The sequence below is a fragment of the Haliotis rubra genome, unplaced genomic scaffold (assembly GCF_003918875.1).
Source record: "Haliotis rubra isolate DU_JTF1 unplaced genomic scaffold, ASM391887v1 Scf2, whole genome shotgun sequence".
Classification (NCBI taxonomy): domain Eukaryota; kingdom Metazoa; phylum Mollusca; class Gastropoda; order Lepetellida; family Haliotidae; genus Haliotis; species Haliotis rubra.
In genome coordinates this window covers 751,508-766,840 of record NW_025766002.1, presented here as the reverse complement: position 1 = coordinate 766,840, position 15,333 = coordinate 751,508, and the positions used below count along the sequence as shown (strand labels likewise).

The window sequence follows — 15,333 nt, the reverse complement described above, 5'->3', positions numbered from 1 at the left end:
AGAGATTCATCGTTTTATTTACAGTTAATACATTAAAATCAAAGAAAGTTAATTTCTTCACAGAATTAGCCATGTTGCCCATGTTGAAGTTTGGTCAGACCATCAGCATACTGAAACTGGTCACTGTTCTCATACTCACTCATATCGAGGGCAACAACACAGCTCTCTTTCACAACCTGCTCTTTATCTTTAAGGTACTTCTTTAAGATGTCCATGCACTCCTCTGTTGCTATGGCACCCAAAGCCTCAGCACACTCATGTCTCACCATAGGGTTCTCTTCAGTGTCCTTCAAGTTCTCAACCAGTTGTTGTGTACATGCAGCATTCTGCATTTGTCCCAGAACATATGCAATTTCATGGAGAAAAAGTGCACTCTTGCATTTCAAACCTGCAATAATACACATGATACAAAATTATATACAAAGGAGGTTTTCTTTGTCATATTAGAAGTACCATTATACACGAAACTAAAAATACGAAAACCTTGAAAATCAATTTTTTATGATTTTCTTTGTGTACAAATTAGTGGAAATGTAATAATTTTCATCTTTTCCATAAACAAACTAAAACCTAAAAGATTAATATGATTAAGTGATGATACTGTCAACCACAAAATGATTTGATGCTTCTTTACTCTCTCCCGAATAAACTTTCAGAAATACTTGAATCCAGTTGCAGTTAAATCAGAGACATATCGCTTAACGAAATTTAAAGACCTGCTCAAATAGTACAGGTATCTACCTTCAGCGAGTGCCAGCACAGACTGATTACTCCCATCATTACGGAGTGAGAACATGGCTCGATATCTGTCAAACAGAGGCCTTGTCTCATCCAGTAAGACTGTCTGTAGACTGGGGACATCAGTATCAGCATTAGGAGGTGCTGGGTCGACAGATGCATAGGGGTTGTTGGAGAGCTTCTCTCCTTGGAACTGAGTAGCCACTCAACTCTCTGAACTGCCAGCTGACATGTTTCTGCAACCTGGGGGATTTCATGATAATGCATAAATATAAGATTCAAAGCTAACTGCTCTTGAATGGTAACATGGGAACATAATGATACTTTGTTCAAAGCTAGGATTTGTTTCCAATCCTTATTTTGTTCATGCAGAGATATTTTAACCCCATCTTTAATGTAAGAATGTGAAAGTAAGCGGTAAAGTCTCTTTACTGGTCCTAATACCAATAACATTTAAGTATAAAGTTAGCAATGCCTTTAATGTAATAATGTGAAAGTACTTATATAAGGATCATGTGGCAATAACTTTAGGTCATCAGACCCTAACTCTAGTCACACTCTATGCTTGCTCCTGCTGCTGCAAGCATCAGTTGGTTTGTCTGACCCAGATTTGATCATTTGCAAGCAGTTTTGATCATGTTGATAAAGCTACAATAAATAACAAAACAATGTTGGCAGTATTTTTGTTGTTTGACATGGCACTCAGCAATATTCTAGCTACATGGCAATGGCCTGTAAACATGGTAAAAAAAAAAAAATGGACTTTGGACCAGTGATCAAAAGCATGAGCATTGATCTACGTAATTGGGATACAATGACGTGTCAACCAAGTCCGTGAGCCTTGCGACCCAATCTGTTAGCCGCCCCTTATGATAAACATGGGTTACTGAAGACCAATTGTAACCCGGATCTTAAGGGGTACTGCTAACATAGACTCTAACTAATTACAGATATTGATCCCAAGATAGTCTGGTCCAGACTTTGATTATTTACAATTTGTTGTCATCAATAGTTGTAAACAATACTCATGACATTACAGACAAACAAACAAAGACTAATCACATTGTCTTGAGTAAGACTGGAAGTATAAAATATAATGGCAACTTCACCTACTTTCCTTATAAAACTGTACACACCTCTATCACAGGATCTTCAGCATACTGTTTCAGAAGAGGCAGGACACTCTCACATCCAATAGCTCCAAGGGCTTCACCTGATGGGGAAAAATGTCATTAGTCTCTGGCGAGCTGCATGTTGTGACATTGTCATCAAAAGTTTTCAATGGACTTGATTTTCAACTGGTCCCAACTAATCTATGTAAATAGCACCATGTCAAATGTCACCCAGCCAAATGGCAAAAAACAGCACATACTTATTTTATGTATTTTGCATTCCCTGATTACAAACAATAAGCTTTGGAATCACTCATTTAACAAAGACAGCAACATATCTGAGCGAGTTGATTAAATTAATCATCCCTTGAAGTAAAATCATGTGAGGAAGTACATATCAAGATGTTATCATGGTTATTACTTATTACATACATACATTACATACATATACACACACACACACACATATATATATATATATGAACTTTAAATGCTAATTTGGAGCCCCAAAAGAATATGCTTCTAGATATTCTATAGTTATACCGCTAATTTGGTGTCATTTACGCTAGAAACATGTGACGGTGCAACGTTTTGATCAATGCATTATCGCCACAACTTACCAGCTTCATGTCTGACCATTGGTTCTTGACTTTTATCTTCCAGGACTGTTGTCAGAATTGGTATTGCGTACTTGTCCTGCATCTGTCCTAGACAATACGCCAACTCATGCTTCAGTAAAGCTGATGGGTCCGTAAAACACCGTGATATACTGTCAATCGCATCTTTCCCACCCAGATTTCTCAACGTAAAAAGTGCTCGAAATCTATCATTTAGTGGTTTTCCGCTGTTTTCTAGGATTGATCCCACTTCTTTAACGGATTTTGAATCAATAATTGTATCACTCATCTTTAAAAACCACAACTGCAACCTCTCAGACAAAAATTACAAGCAGTATTTCACAATCACATGTGGAAGTCGGCCATGTTAGGGGCCAATTATTGTAAGTGTACAGTGTTTAAAAAATTATATTCTTTAAAATCAATTAATATTCCATGAAACCGCTTTTCATATTATAAATATAATAGTATAGTATTTTTATGCAATTAAAGATACGCTCTATTTTGAATTAAGCGCAGAAACATTAAACATACAATAGATATTAATAGTGCCTCCCTTAAGCTCCTTACACTGTTACATAACAAACAAAATCACAAGTTGATGCTGAACGCTGCGAAGCTGAAACTACAGTGATACAATATTGGGGATTAGAGTTCAGGTTAATATGTCATTGATGTGTTGCCGTGTTCACATAGATATATTGGAAGAGTTTGGACAATATCAATGAGAAAATCCTGATAGCGTTGCTCAAAACGCAATATCCGGTTGACCTTACAGAGTTCATTTCCGCAAAGATTGAAAGATCACACACGTGTACTATGAGCTGATGTCGATAATGCACAACAGCCTTAGTCAGTAACTGTCTCAGAACTAGAGTCAAACACGTTGCTTAAAAGTACGTATAATCAAAATGAAAATGAAACCATGGGCTTTGATAATGACTTGAGAAGCTGTCGCCCTGTTACTCAGTCAGTTGACTTAGCAGAAGTATATCTCCCCTCACACCATGCACTTCCATAAACACACAATTTCTCCTGTTTCAGTCATAATGACAATAATAAAAAGACAAACCATTCACACAGCACGATATACATAATCAATATTCCAACACTTCAATAGAGTGGATTGCCCAGGGCAACATCCTGTTAACCCGAGTCTCCAGCTGTGGCTACAGGGAAGTTAGTTAGAGCCAGTGTTTGAGATAACTCACCGTATATATTTTCCAGATCCAAACAGTAATATTTATTTGAGGTGTTAGCAAGCTAATTGTGAGGTAGGTTGTCATATTAATGGTTCTAGATCTGAACATTTAATTATTAGTGATATATCATAATATGTTCCCAAATTCTTATAAATGTGCAACAAGTTTTTGATAACAATATGTTACATCTCAATTTTCCAAAGGAAACCTGTACATAAATATGTTATTTATCTTGAGGTCTCATGTCATCTGTGTGTGGCACATGATAAGCATTTTGCCTTTGTAAACATAATTCTGATGTAATGTTGTTGCCAAGTTCTAAAATAACGTGTACAGGCTCTCGTCACATGAAAATTGACTCAAACTGACTAATGCAATGTTATTGAGCTAAGATTTGAGGCATATATGTAGCATTTTTAATTCTTTATTGATGCAGCTGTTAGTTTTGGAAGGATCTTGGCAACATGGAAGTGTTGGATGTGGATCCTGTCAAGTCAGCAAATGACAAGAAGAATTACAGGTAATGAAGTGTTGGTCCTTTTGACTGATGTACTTTACACTAGGTCAAATCAACATTTGGCATTTACGTCAATGGTAAATTGATATCAGGTTCCTGTTGTACAAAGGCAAACTGGTGGCCCAATAGCAAGTGGCCCTGTTATCTAGTCTCTGCTCATGGTTGAGTCTATTATATGTACTAGAAACATGCTGTCATGGGTTTCAATCTCTGATTCACAAGTATCATGGTTTTTAGTCAGCATCACATCTATTGGGTTTCGCTTTCCTCAACACAAAGTTGACGTGCCATGACAAGTGTTGAATAATTTAGCTTTATTGCTGTGTTAAACAGTATCCAGTTATACCATAGCATGTCAGCTTTGTTTTGGGAAGAGAGTCTACAGTCATGTAAGTCCTAGATGTTTTCCACAAACACAGGTATGGCACCATTCTCTTCCCACAGAGGTTACTTGTCATATCTTCCTGCGAACATCTGTTCTAATATGTCCCTTTCATGGTGCGAGTGTTCAGGATTCGTGATTGGTTGCAATCAGATTTAGTTGTGCAATCAGTGACGTTGCTTCAAAAGTGATCAGTCGCAAGACCTCGGTAATTTCCTAATGCTCGGGAAAACTAGAACCTCTTCCCCTGTGCGATGCGCAAACGTTTCTTCTAGACAGAACTTAGGCATGTAGTGGCGGATCAATCGCATCTCCATCGCCCTCGTTGACAATGGACAAGCTAACCATTTAATGTCTTGTGTGTCACATCAGCACAAGTCCCCAGCAGAGGAGGGATATTTGTGGCCCCACAGTTGCTTGTATTAGTCAAGTTGGATCTAAGTCGATGTAACACATGCTCTGATTGGACAGAAAGAAGGGAGATAATTCGTGTTGCGATTTTTTTATGCTTGGGAATTTTACGAGAGCCGGGAAATATGGCCGTAATAGAACAGAGGTTTGTAAGAAGATATGACAAATAACCTCTGTTGGAAGAGAATGGTATGGCACTGTTAAATGCATCCTCGATAATCTCCAGGGTATACCTTGCCCCCTGGATGCATCCACGGCTTGGCCCGATAATTATATTACCTCCCTTTGCTGGCTCCACATTCTCATAGTAGCCAATCAGCTAAGCTGCCGTTACATCCGAGCTTGCCAGTATCAACAAAGATAGCGGTCGCCAGCAAAGGGAGGTAATATAATCATCGGACCAAGCCGTGGATGCATCCAGGGTATAGTGGAGAGTGATCTTAACCTATACCTTGGAGATTATCGAGGATGTGTTAAATGAAGAATTGTAATGATGGGGAATCTGGTAATGCTGGCTGAACAAGGTTAAAAGTCAAAGAGACCCTGCTCCAGAAATTGTGACACTATAAGCAACCTTGCCACCTTCAGGCCTATGTATGCGTAGTACCTGTATAAGTATAGTTGAGTATACAAAATTGCATATTATGTAATGATTTGATAAATTTGTATTCTCATCACTTGATCTTACTCATGTGTTTTTTAGAATTATTCGTCTTAAGAATGGCATAAGAGTGATGTTGGTGTCCCACCCCACACCAGAGGGGTATTTGATGGACATTGGGGAGTCTAGCAGTGAGAGCGAGAGTGAAAGCGAAAGTAGTGGCAGCAGTGGTGAGGAGGAGATGGAGATTGATATACCAGAAGGCAAGAAGAAGGAGGGCAATGAGAAGAAGGTGACAAAACTCACTTTATATTTCTGCCAATCAAGGAGCTTGGGAGGCTAGTAGTTAAATGAATTCAGTGATGTTTAAGTTACATTGGAGGATATAACTACATCATGTGTATGTTTTACATGTATTATCCAATTTACATCCTTCAATGGACATGATAAAGGTATTTAAACTTTTTAGGTGTTTGCACTCACAAAATGCCATTAATTGGTTATTATTTAAAACATAAATGTTACAATTTCGATTTTTGTAGTTGTTACATATTTGTTTCTCTATCCAAAAGCGATTTCCTGTATTAAGGTACCTCCTGTATACTTTCCTTATTGTACTTGAATCTGTAGATCTAAATATATGTAAGTATTGTTGAATAGTTTTTTTAATTTCAAGTGATAGAATATGTGTTGTAAGAGCCTTTTTGGCTTCTATGTACATGACTGTATTAAACAAGCCTGTGATGTTCTGTGGTACTAAAGTTGTCTCTCTTGTACCCCAGTCAGCAGCAGCCCTCTGTGTTGGTGCAGGCAGTTTCTGTGATCCAGACGACATTCCAGGATTTGCTCACTTTCTTGAACACAGTGAGTTGAATAGATTTTGTTGGCCTCTATGAAGTGATGATAAGCATGTTCTGAGGTCATTGTCGCCATTATACAAAGGCCAGGGAAACAGTAATCGCTTTCAAAAGGGTGACCATTAAGATATGTTTGCCAAAAAGAACTATACTTTCCGTCCAACTTTAAATTCTTTTTCATAGAGATCGTCCTCGGGGTATATATATGCATTTTCTGTGGCTGAAAATGTCATGTGACAGTTGTATCAATGTTTTAGTAAAAATATTGTACAATAAATAAAAGCCTTTTTTATTTATTATACGGCCCCCACCACGTGGAGTTACCTCCCTGCCACGCATGCGTGGCCAACCAGGTATGCACCTAGGCCCGTATCATCATTCCTTCTGCTGTCACGCATCGTGTGTACACGTGGTTGACTAGTGCTGACAAAGAGTATTCAGTACTACGACTATGTCTGAGTCTTCAACTGCAGTCATCCCTCGCAATATTTCTCTTGTGATACCGCGGATTCGGTTAAACCGCTGGGTAATCCGCGGCTCCCTTATAAAAAAGTTGCCCAGTGATCACACATCTTCACACTGTTGAACTCTGGTTAATCACGTTGTAAACTAGTGAAATTCAGTGCGGATTGCAATTAACTGTGATTATCATACTTATCCATGGTTTTTCAGTTGCTTAAAACATGCACAGTTTTCTCAATAGTAATCAGACGAACAGCGAAACATTGTAATAACTAATAAAAAACAACTTTATCATAAAGACATGCCATAAGCCGATTGCTTACAATGTTTGCTGTGATGCAACACACCACGTTATTGCGCGGGTAAACACCGCCATCCGAGAACGTATGATGTCAGAAAACACATTTTATTTAAATTAAATTCAATCCAATTCATTAAAACTGTTTACAGTAACAACGAAGAAACCATGAGTGAAATGGCATTACCTCATTCCATACAACTTCCGCTTACCACATTCATGAGGGTCCGTTTTTCGCGTCTTCCGCGATAGCACCAATTTCACATTTTTCTCAGCAATCACGAACAGATTACAACCTTGTCATCCATGGACCCCAAGACCCGCGTTATTGACTCATTGAAGTCATATTTGACAAATTGGTTGCAGTTTTTTGACAGGCGAGCGGATCTTCCAAATACAGCCGGGGTCACAGGGGTGATGTACCTTTTAAGAAGTTCTGGAGAAGAAATAGTTCCCTCTTTAAAAGGCTGTATCTCAGTTGTTCTTGGGTCTACGGTCAAAACAATTAGTGTTCAAGAATCACTAAGACTTTATCTACCATACTGGCACTTTTTGTGCAGAATTTGCACAATGGTTACTGGACATCAGTTATGGAAAGTTTGGAATGTCTAGAGCTGATGGTTGGAGCTCAGCACATTTTGGGAGCAAACTACTCAGAAAACTGCTGAAAAACATGGCCAAAAACTGAAAACAAATATAACTGCCAAACGGTACATTTTAGCGACTTGACCCATCTAGTCAAAATTGTTGGGAATTCGATTGTGCATTTGTACAAGAGATTTGGAAGTGTTGGAACAATTAGTTCTTTAGATATTTGCTGTCAAACTTTGAAATTTTGGAATTAATTTTGAATTATCTGCCCTTTGCTATTGGGCCTAGAGCCTAGAGATTTTTAAGGGGAATATCTACACCTTGGTGCCCATCTGTGTGATTTTTTGTGAATATTGCTAAAAGCGGCGTAAAACCAAACTCAGTCAGTCAGTCAGTGTGATTTTTTGTAAGCAATTCGGAGCATTGGTTTAGGAGTTATGTTTGGTACAAAACTCATCGGAGTGATAAATAATAATAATAATAATAATCCGAACGAGAGTTCGGGGGTAGGATCGCCGGGCTCAGCTTGATCCGTTAGCCTCGAGGCTTCTGTTGATTTGTTGTCGCTGGCTTCGGGTCCGGGAGCTTCGGCCAGCCCGGGGAGGGAGGGTTCGCACCCAGCCCCCTCTCGGTGCTCGCGCAGGGACTGTTGAGTATTCCCTGCGCACCCTTTCCCCTTGAGAGCGGAGGAGCCAATTCTGTCTGAGCTACCTCCTGCGTCTCGGGACCGGGGTCCTGGCGTGCGGTCAGTGTCCGGAGCGGAGCTCTTCCTTCCCTTCGTCGTCGTGGCTCGGCCTTACACTGGGTCGGGGTTCAGGTCCTCTCTTCGGGAGGATCTGGATTCTGGCTCAGGCTCAGGCTCAGGAGCCGAGTCGATGGATGTGGGGGAGGTTGAGGAGTCCGAAGGCTCTTTCTGCTTCTCGTCAGCTTTGCAAGAGGTGCGTCAGCGCATTGTGCAGATGTTACCCCAAGCTGCGGTGCCAACTAGCTGTCAGGACTCGTCTGAGTTCTGCCTGCCGGATGAGGCGTTTGCTCCTCGGCAGTCTTCACAGACGCAGCTCTGTGTTCTTCCCTCACTGATTCAGGATGTTGTGGATTCGTTGCTAGCTGGCTGTAGGCTCCGGTTAGATTAACTTGTGATGCGGTATCAGCTGTGTGATGAGTCCCTCTTCCTGGTTCCGGTGGTGGACGAATGTGTGTTTACCTCTATTGCCCTCAGGGGTGGCTTGGCTTCCTCGGGTTCAGCTCTGGCTGCCAAACAAGGGCATTCGGTTCCACCTTTTGCCCAGTCGAGCGCCCCTCTGCGGCAAGCATACCGAACCTACGAGGAGGTTTATAGGAATGCTATGCAACAGGTACAGGTTGTGGTCCATGGGGCATTCCTCTCCTAAATTCAGAGGTCGGCCCTGGAAGTGGAGGCAGGCACGGGTGACGTATCACCTCATGTTGTTCTCCTTCGTCAACTTACCGAGGTACAGGCCCACCTGACCAGGGACTTGTTACGGTCCGCTGCATCGACGGTTGATGTGCGCAGTCATGGCGATGTGCAAGCTGTGCTTGTCGACCTCATACTACTCGGCGGCGACCCAGCAAACCTTGCTGGCCCTAGCGCTCCTTTGGGAGAAGTGGGAGTTTTTCCACTGGTGGGACCAGTGCGACTGTCAGGTGATTCCTGTCTATCTCCCGGGGCAAGAGAACGTGCGAGCTGACGCGCTCTCAAGCTGGATCCTGGCCCCGCACAAGTGCATGCTCGATGGGCAGATATTCGGAGTTATCTCCCAGTTGTTCCAGGTGGATCTGTTTGCGCCCGGCGGGACGAATCAGATTCCCGTGTTCTGCTCTCGAATACCGGACCAGAGGGCATTGGCTTCCGACGCCTGTGGTGCTGTTGTGCCGCAAGGTGCTGTGGGCGTTCCCGCCTCTACCACTCATTCGTCGGGTCCTCTCCCAGCTGTCCACCCAGCCAGCTCGGCTACTTGTGCTTCTGGCACCGCTTTGGCCGTCACAGAGCTGGTTTCCGGTAATTCTCAGGTTTCTGGCACAGCCTCCTGTTCTATTACCCTTACATTCTCACTCAGAACGGCACGCCACAACCCAATCCACGGATTAGGTGGGTGGCTTGTCCTCTGTCAGGTCTAACCACAAGGCACGCGGAATTCCTACAACAGTTGCAGACACAATTCTGGCTTCGAGGCGGGATTCGACAAACCTTCAGTACAAGGTTGGATGTTCCCGCTATGCGCGCTGGTGGGAATTGCAGATCCCTTTTCTGCGGATTTAGTCTGAGTTTTGGAGTTCCTGCAGTCTCGTTTGGAAGAAGGTTTGGCGGCTTCGACCATTCGTTGCTACTCCACCGCTATTTCCACCTTTCACACCTCTGTCGATGGTGCTCTTCTGGGGCAGCACCCTCTTCTGCAGTGCTTCTTAGCTGGCGTGGATCGGGTTCGACCTGCTCTCAGGCCTACCAGCCCACCTAGGGATTTGTCAATCGTGCTAGATTGGCTGTCTGGTCCTACTTCCTCACGTCTATCGGCTATTTCCATTCAGCTGTTGACATGGAAGGCCGTTTTTCTGGTGGTTCATGCTTTCCATGTGACAGCTCCAATCAAACTTCCTACACTAACCCAGCCTTCCACATCGGGGACCTCTGCAACGAACACTCACCCGTTGGACGTCCGTAAGACCCTCAAGGTCTATATCAAATGAACGCAAGGGATTCATACGGGTACCCATCTGTTCTGCTGTCACGGTGGCAGGAAGGCTGGGGCTCCTGCCAGCAAACAGATACTTTCTCACTGGCTTGTGTCGGTCATTTGTGCTGCTTATCAGGCTGAGGGCAAGCTTCCCGCTGAGGGGTTGAAGGCTCACACAGTCAGAGCAGTAGCCACTTCAAAAGCTTTTGCAGCGGCACTGCTCATCAAAGAGATTTGCTCTGCAGCTATTTGGAGCCGGCCTAGCACTTTTATGCGGCACCATCAGCTTGATACACATTCCCGTGATCGAACTCGCTTTGGCCGTTCTGTTCTCTCCCGTGGACAGTGTCCTGCCATCCTGACCGAGTGAGTCTTGGTTATTTGGTTTTATAGAGATGCTGCGTTACATTTTTGTTTTAATTGACATATCCGCTGTCGATTTTTCGACAAATTTCACTTTCTCGGTTGAGAAATTTGGTTGTGAGTTGTGGTTTCCCCCTTACGGTGCTCTCTGAGATTTCACTAAGTGGACGGGGTACACACTATGTGATGTGTTTTAATGCTTAACATGTTGAGGTCGGTCCTCAGTACGTTTCCTCCCTGTCGTGTCACCTCCCATAATGCCTCTTGCGGAAGCTTCGGGACACTTGACAGGTGAGTGTTGTGGCGTAAGTAACTTTTTTTTTATGTGATTGCTATTTATTTGTACTGTGACAGAATTCCCTCCTCCCTAGCCTCCGGTCTTTGGGAGTCTGAGTTAATGCATATATGTACCCCAAGGACGATCTCTATGAAAAAGAATAAGATAAACCTGTAGAGGTTTCCAATTCTTTTGAAGAGAGCCGTCCTTTGGGTGGGGCCACCCACCTCCCCGCAATTCTGTTCACTGATTTGTTCAGCAGAAGGAATGATGATACGGGCTTAGGTGCTTACCTGGTTGGCCAAGCATGCGTGGCAGGGAGGTAACTCCACGTGGTGGGGGCCATATAATAAATAAGAAGACTTTTATTTATTGTACAATATTTTTATTAAAACATTGATACAACTGTCACATGACATTTTCAGCCGCAAAAAATGCATATATGTACCCCAAGGACGATTCTCTTCAAAGAATTGGAACCTCTACAGGTTTATCTAAATTTGGTGGATACCATTTCATCAGAGCTGGCTATTTGCACTATCAGCAACTACTTGCCATTGGAAATTAAGGGCATGATAAAATGACTTGTTATTATGCAGTTACATTGTATTACTAAAGTTTGCCCTCTCCCATGTGATTGAGGAGCGGTGGGGTAGCCTAGTGGTTAAAGTGTTGGCTCATCACGCCAAAGACCCAGGTTCGAATCCCCACATGGGTACAATTTGTGAAGCCCATTTCTGGTGTCCCCCGCCGTGATGTTGCTGGAATATTGCTTAAAGCGGCGTAAAACCAAATTCAGTCAGCCAGTCAGGCCATGTGATTGAGATTATTGATTCCTTTTTCATTATAAAATTCCAAGATATTATTTGTGAATCTTGCAGCGCAATGAGCACATTCATGTGGTTGTCATGTTTCATGCCCTCTTATAGCTAGCTTATGCACTGCACATCATCGAAAAGTATTTGTGTTTAAAAGTCTTTGTGCTTTTATTTCTCTGTGTGTGTTCCAGGAACTGATCTAATCATACCATTAGCACTTGTAATACACAAAAGAGTAGATCATGAAGGCTGTGTTAGATGTTTGGCTACTAATTCATACTGAAGTTTCCTTTCAATGTCTGGACAATAATCTTTTTCACATTTCAGTGGTGTTTATGGGCAGTAGTGTCTACCCAGAGGAGAATGATTTTGATGATTACCTTGGCAAACATGGCGGAGATTCAAATGCTTGTACTGATTGTGAAATGGTAACTCAAACCTTTTTACATGTCACATTTATTGCCAGTCCATTTCTTACACTGACCCATCCCTGTGATGACATAGAAAATATTAGGTTCTGATTTAGTTGTGTGGATAAATGTGTGTTATTGGAGTTGTATAACTGACTTGATCTTCTCTGTTGGCCAGTATGTCTCAGAATGTTTTTATTTCTCGGGAGATAGCCCCTCAGACTTTGTCTGCATTGCCAAATAATACTAACCCTGCCTCTGCCCATCCTCCAGTATAGTGGAGGCTTATCGGAACGTATACCCTGGAGTTATCGAGGATGGCCTCTGCCATACTTCAGAGTCTACGATGTCTGGCAGGTGGACTGGTGTGAGAAAGTGCAGTAATACTAGACATTGCAACTTGTTGCATTTGTATTTTACTCAAACAGTTGTCTTTCATACTATCATAGCGTGTGCCAGCCACAAATGAACTGAACAAGATATTACAAAGAAAAGTTAAACTGACCATATCTCCAAGGTTATAGGGGGGTGGGGTAGCCTAATGGTTAAAGCATTGGCTCGTCACGCCGAAGACCCGGGTTCGAATCCCCACATGTGCACAATGTGTGAAGCCCATTTCTGGTGTCCCCCGCAGTGATGTTGCTGGAATATTGCTAAAAGCGGCGTAAAACCAAACTTAGTCAGTCAGTCCAAGGTTATATTTTCTGTCTGCTGTAGATGCATGTCTGATAACACTGCCTGGGGATTCAGGAGAGGAATAGATCACCCTTCCTGAGTTGTTTGGCTGATTGCGTGTCAGTGTGACCTGATGGCTTGGAGTGATACTCATGCTATCAGCCACTGCTATTTGCATGCTGCTGTAATTTGTGGAATATAGCGGATTGGGGATTTAATATACATTCACTCACTTAGTCCTTAAAACACACAGTCACTTAAACGGCATACTAGTACAAACTGCCTATTACATTAGTACAAAGCTCTGTTGTACAACACTCTGATTGCATGTGTTTTCCTTGTTTCTCTTTCAGACAACATTCTATTTTGAAATCCAGCGTAAATATTTCCGGAAGTGCCTGGACAAACTTGCCCATTTCTTCATCTCTCCGCTGTTGAAGAAGGATTGTGTGGACAGGGAGATAGAGGCAGTTGACAGTGGTATGTGGAAGGAAGTAAAGAGTGGGGCAAAATGAGACTGTAGGTTCTTTAGTTATTAACCTGGGAAGATCCGGGTTAGAATTGATCTTCAGTAACCCATGCTTGTTGTAAGAGGCGACTAACAGGATCGGGTGGTCATGCTCGCTGACTTGGTTTGACACATGTCATCTTATCCCAATTGCGTGGATTGATGCTCATGCTGTTGATCACTGGATTGTCTGTTTCAGACTCGATTATTTACAGACCGCCGCCATAGGGCTAGAATATTGCTGGGTGCGGTGTAACACTAAACTCACTCACTCACTCACTCTTTAGGGATTTATGATTTGTTAGAACAAACAAATTATGACCATCAACACGTAATGATGATAAAATTGTGACTTTTGCCCAACACCATGAATACCACAAGTAAGTCCAACCTTTTTCTTCAGAGTTTCAGATGACAACTTCCAGTGATAATGACAGGGTAAATGAACTGATATCCAAGACTGCTAAGAAGGGCCACCCAATGTCAAGGTTTATGGGAGGTGAGATACTTAATCATGTTGATATGGGCATCAATTTATAACTAAGAATTCATTGGAGCCAGATTGATTAATATTTAATGAAACCAATCCTGTTTTGTTTTTATGCTGATATAACAGGCAAACAGTTGCATATGATCATATCTGTTTGGAATACATAATGAAACCCAGCGAAGGTTGGATCACTAACTGGGGATTCCAGCGTTGAATAGGTCCCAGCATCTTGTTTTGATTGAAAGAGGCAATTTAGTGAATGTTGTGGTCAGCCTTGGTGACTCATCATGGTACCCTGATCCTCATTATATTAATCACTCGATTGTCAGGTCCAGACTAGATTCTTTACAGACCACTGTCTTGTAGCTTGAATGAGGCTTGAATGAAGTGTCAACTGGATCAATATACTTCAAAGAAAGGCTTCCGATGAACCTTTCTACCTACACCTAATATTCACACTTCTAACGGAACAGGGCGGTGGGGTAGCCTACTGGTTAAAGCGTCTGCTCCTCATGCTGAAGACACAGGTTCGATTCCCCACATGGATACAATGTGTGAAGCCCATTCCTGGTGTCCCCCGTCATGATATTGCTGGAATATTGCTAAAAGCGGCGTAAAACCATACTCACTCTCTCACTCTTCCTGAACAGGTAATGCTAAGTCTTTGAAGACTGATCCTGAAAAGAAGGGTATGGACATCTATGGTCGGGCTGTAGACTTCTATGAGAAGATGTACTGTGCCAACTACATGACCCTCGTGCTGCAGTCAATGGGTAGGTGTCCATTGTCAATCCAGCCCACTGCATAAGGGCAAACCAAGACATAGAGATGGTTGTTACGTGGGTATCTGTCAGATAGCATTTAATTATAACCAGTTTCCAACTAAAATAACATACATGTGTATATGCTAATCTAATGAGCAAAAGCAAGTTCGATACATTTTGAAACAAGTTTTAAGATAAATGGTATCTGACAGTCACTTTTTGTTGTACCTAATTTGTTTCTCTACACAATCTCTAAAATAGAACCATATTAGGATTGAATTGACATGTCTGTTTTCAAGGTCATTACTACGCAACACAATGATCTCAGGTCATCCCTTCTTAATCCCACACATATGTTCTCACCCAGAGTTGTGAAACTAAAGTGTTTGATTTCCTACATGGGGTATATATATGAGAAGCAGTTATGGTGTTACGGTGACCTGCCTGGACATATTGAGAGGTGACCACATGGCTGGCTGGTCAGACTGTGACTTTGTTGATTAGATGTCATTGTACTGCCGTGGTAATGGAAGCCTATTAGGCCATG

General features: G+C 42.2%; 2 protein-coding genes across 6 annotated transcripts in view; one reads left to right on the top strand and one right to left on the bottom strand.

Annotated features, from left to right (window-relative positions):
- LOC124275299 (deoxyhypusine hydroxylase-like) lies at nucleotides 1-2,856 on the bottom strand. Its single transcript, XM_046710786.1, is given in 5 exon segments — nucleotides 1-388; nucleotides 742-921; nucleotides 924-981; nucleotides 1,875-1,951; nucleotides 2,471-2,856. Coding segments are annotated over 5 exon segments (924 nt in total). The 5' UTR covers nucleotides 2,757-2,856; the 3' UTR covers nucleotides 1-65.
- A 190-nt stretch (nucleotides 2,857-3,046) lies between these two features.
- Nucleotides 3,047-15,333, top strand: part of LOC124275297 (nardilysin-like) — a 64,675-nt gene continuing 52,388 nt past the window's right edge. The window contains exons 1-9 of one of the 5 annotated variants that reach the window (XM_046710782.1): nucleotides 3,168-3,363; nucleotides 3,695-3,741; nucleotides 4,106-4,189; nucleotides 5,683-5,872; nucleotides 6,363-6,444; nucleotides 12,267-12,367; nucleotides 13,378-13,504; nucleotides 13,936-14,031; nucleotides 14,673-14,795. In XM_046710782.1, the coding sequence (XP_046566738.1) occupies nucleotides 4,134-4,189; nucleotides 5,683-5,872; nucleotides 6,363-6,444; nucleotides 12,267-12,367; nucleotides 13,378-13,504; nucleotides 13,936-14,031; nucleotides 14,673-14,795 (775 nt within the window). In that variant the 5' untranslated portion in view covers nucleotides 3,168-3,363; nucleotides 3,695-3,741; nucleotides 4,106-4,133. Of the gene's footprint in view, nucleotides 3,127-3,166; nucleotides 3,742-4,105; nucleotides 4,190-5,682; nucleotides 5,873-6,362; nucleotides 6,445-12,266; nucleotides 12,368-13,377; nucleotides 13,505-13,935; nucleotides 14,032-14,672; nucleotides 14,796-15,333 lie in introns of those variants that run through there. The other 4 variants (XM_046710783.1, XM_046710784.1, XM_046710781.1 and 1 more) reach the window with 4 other exon arrangements.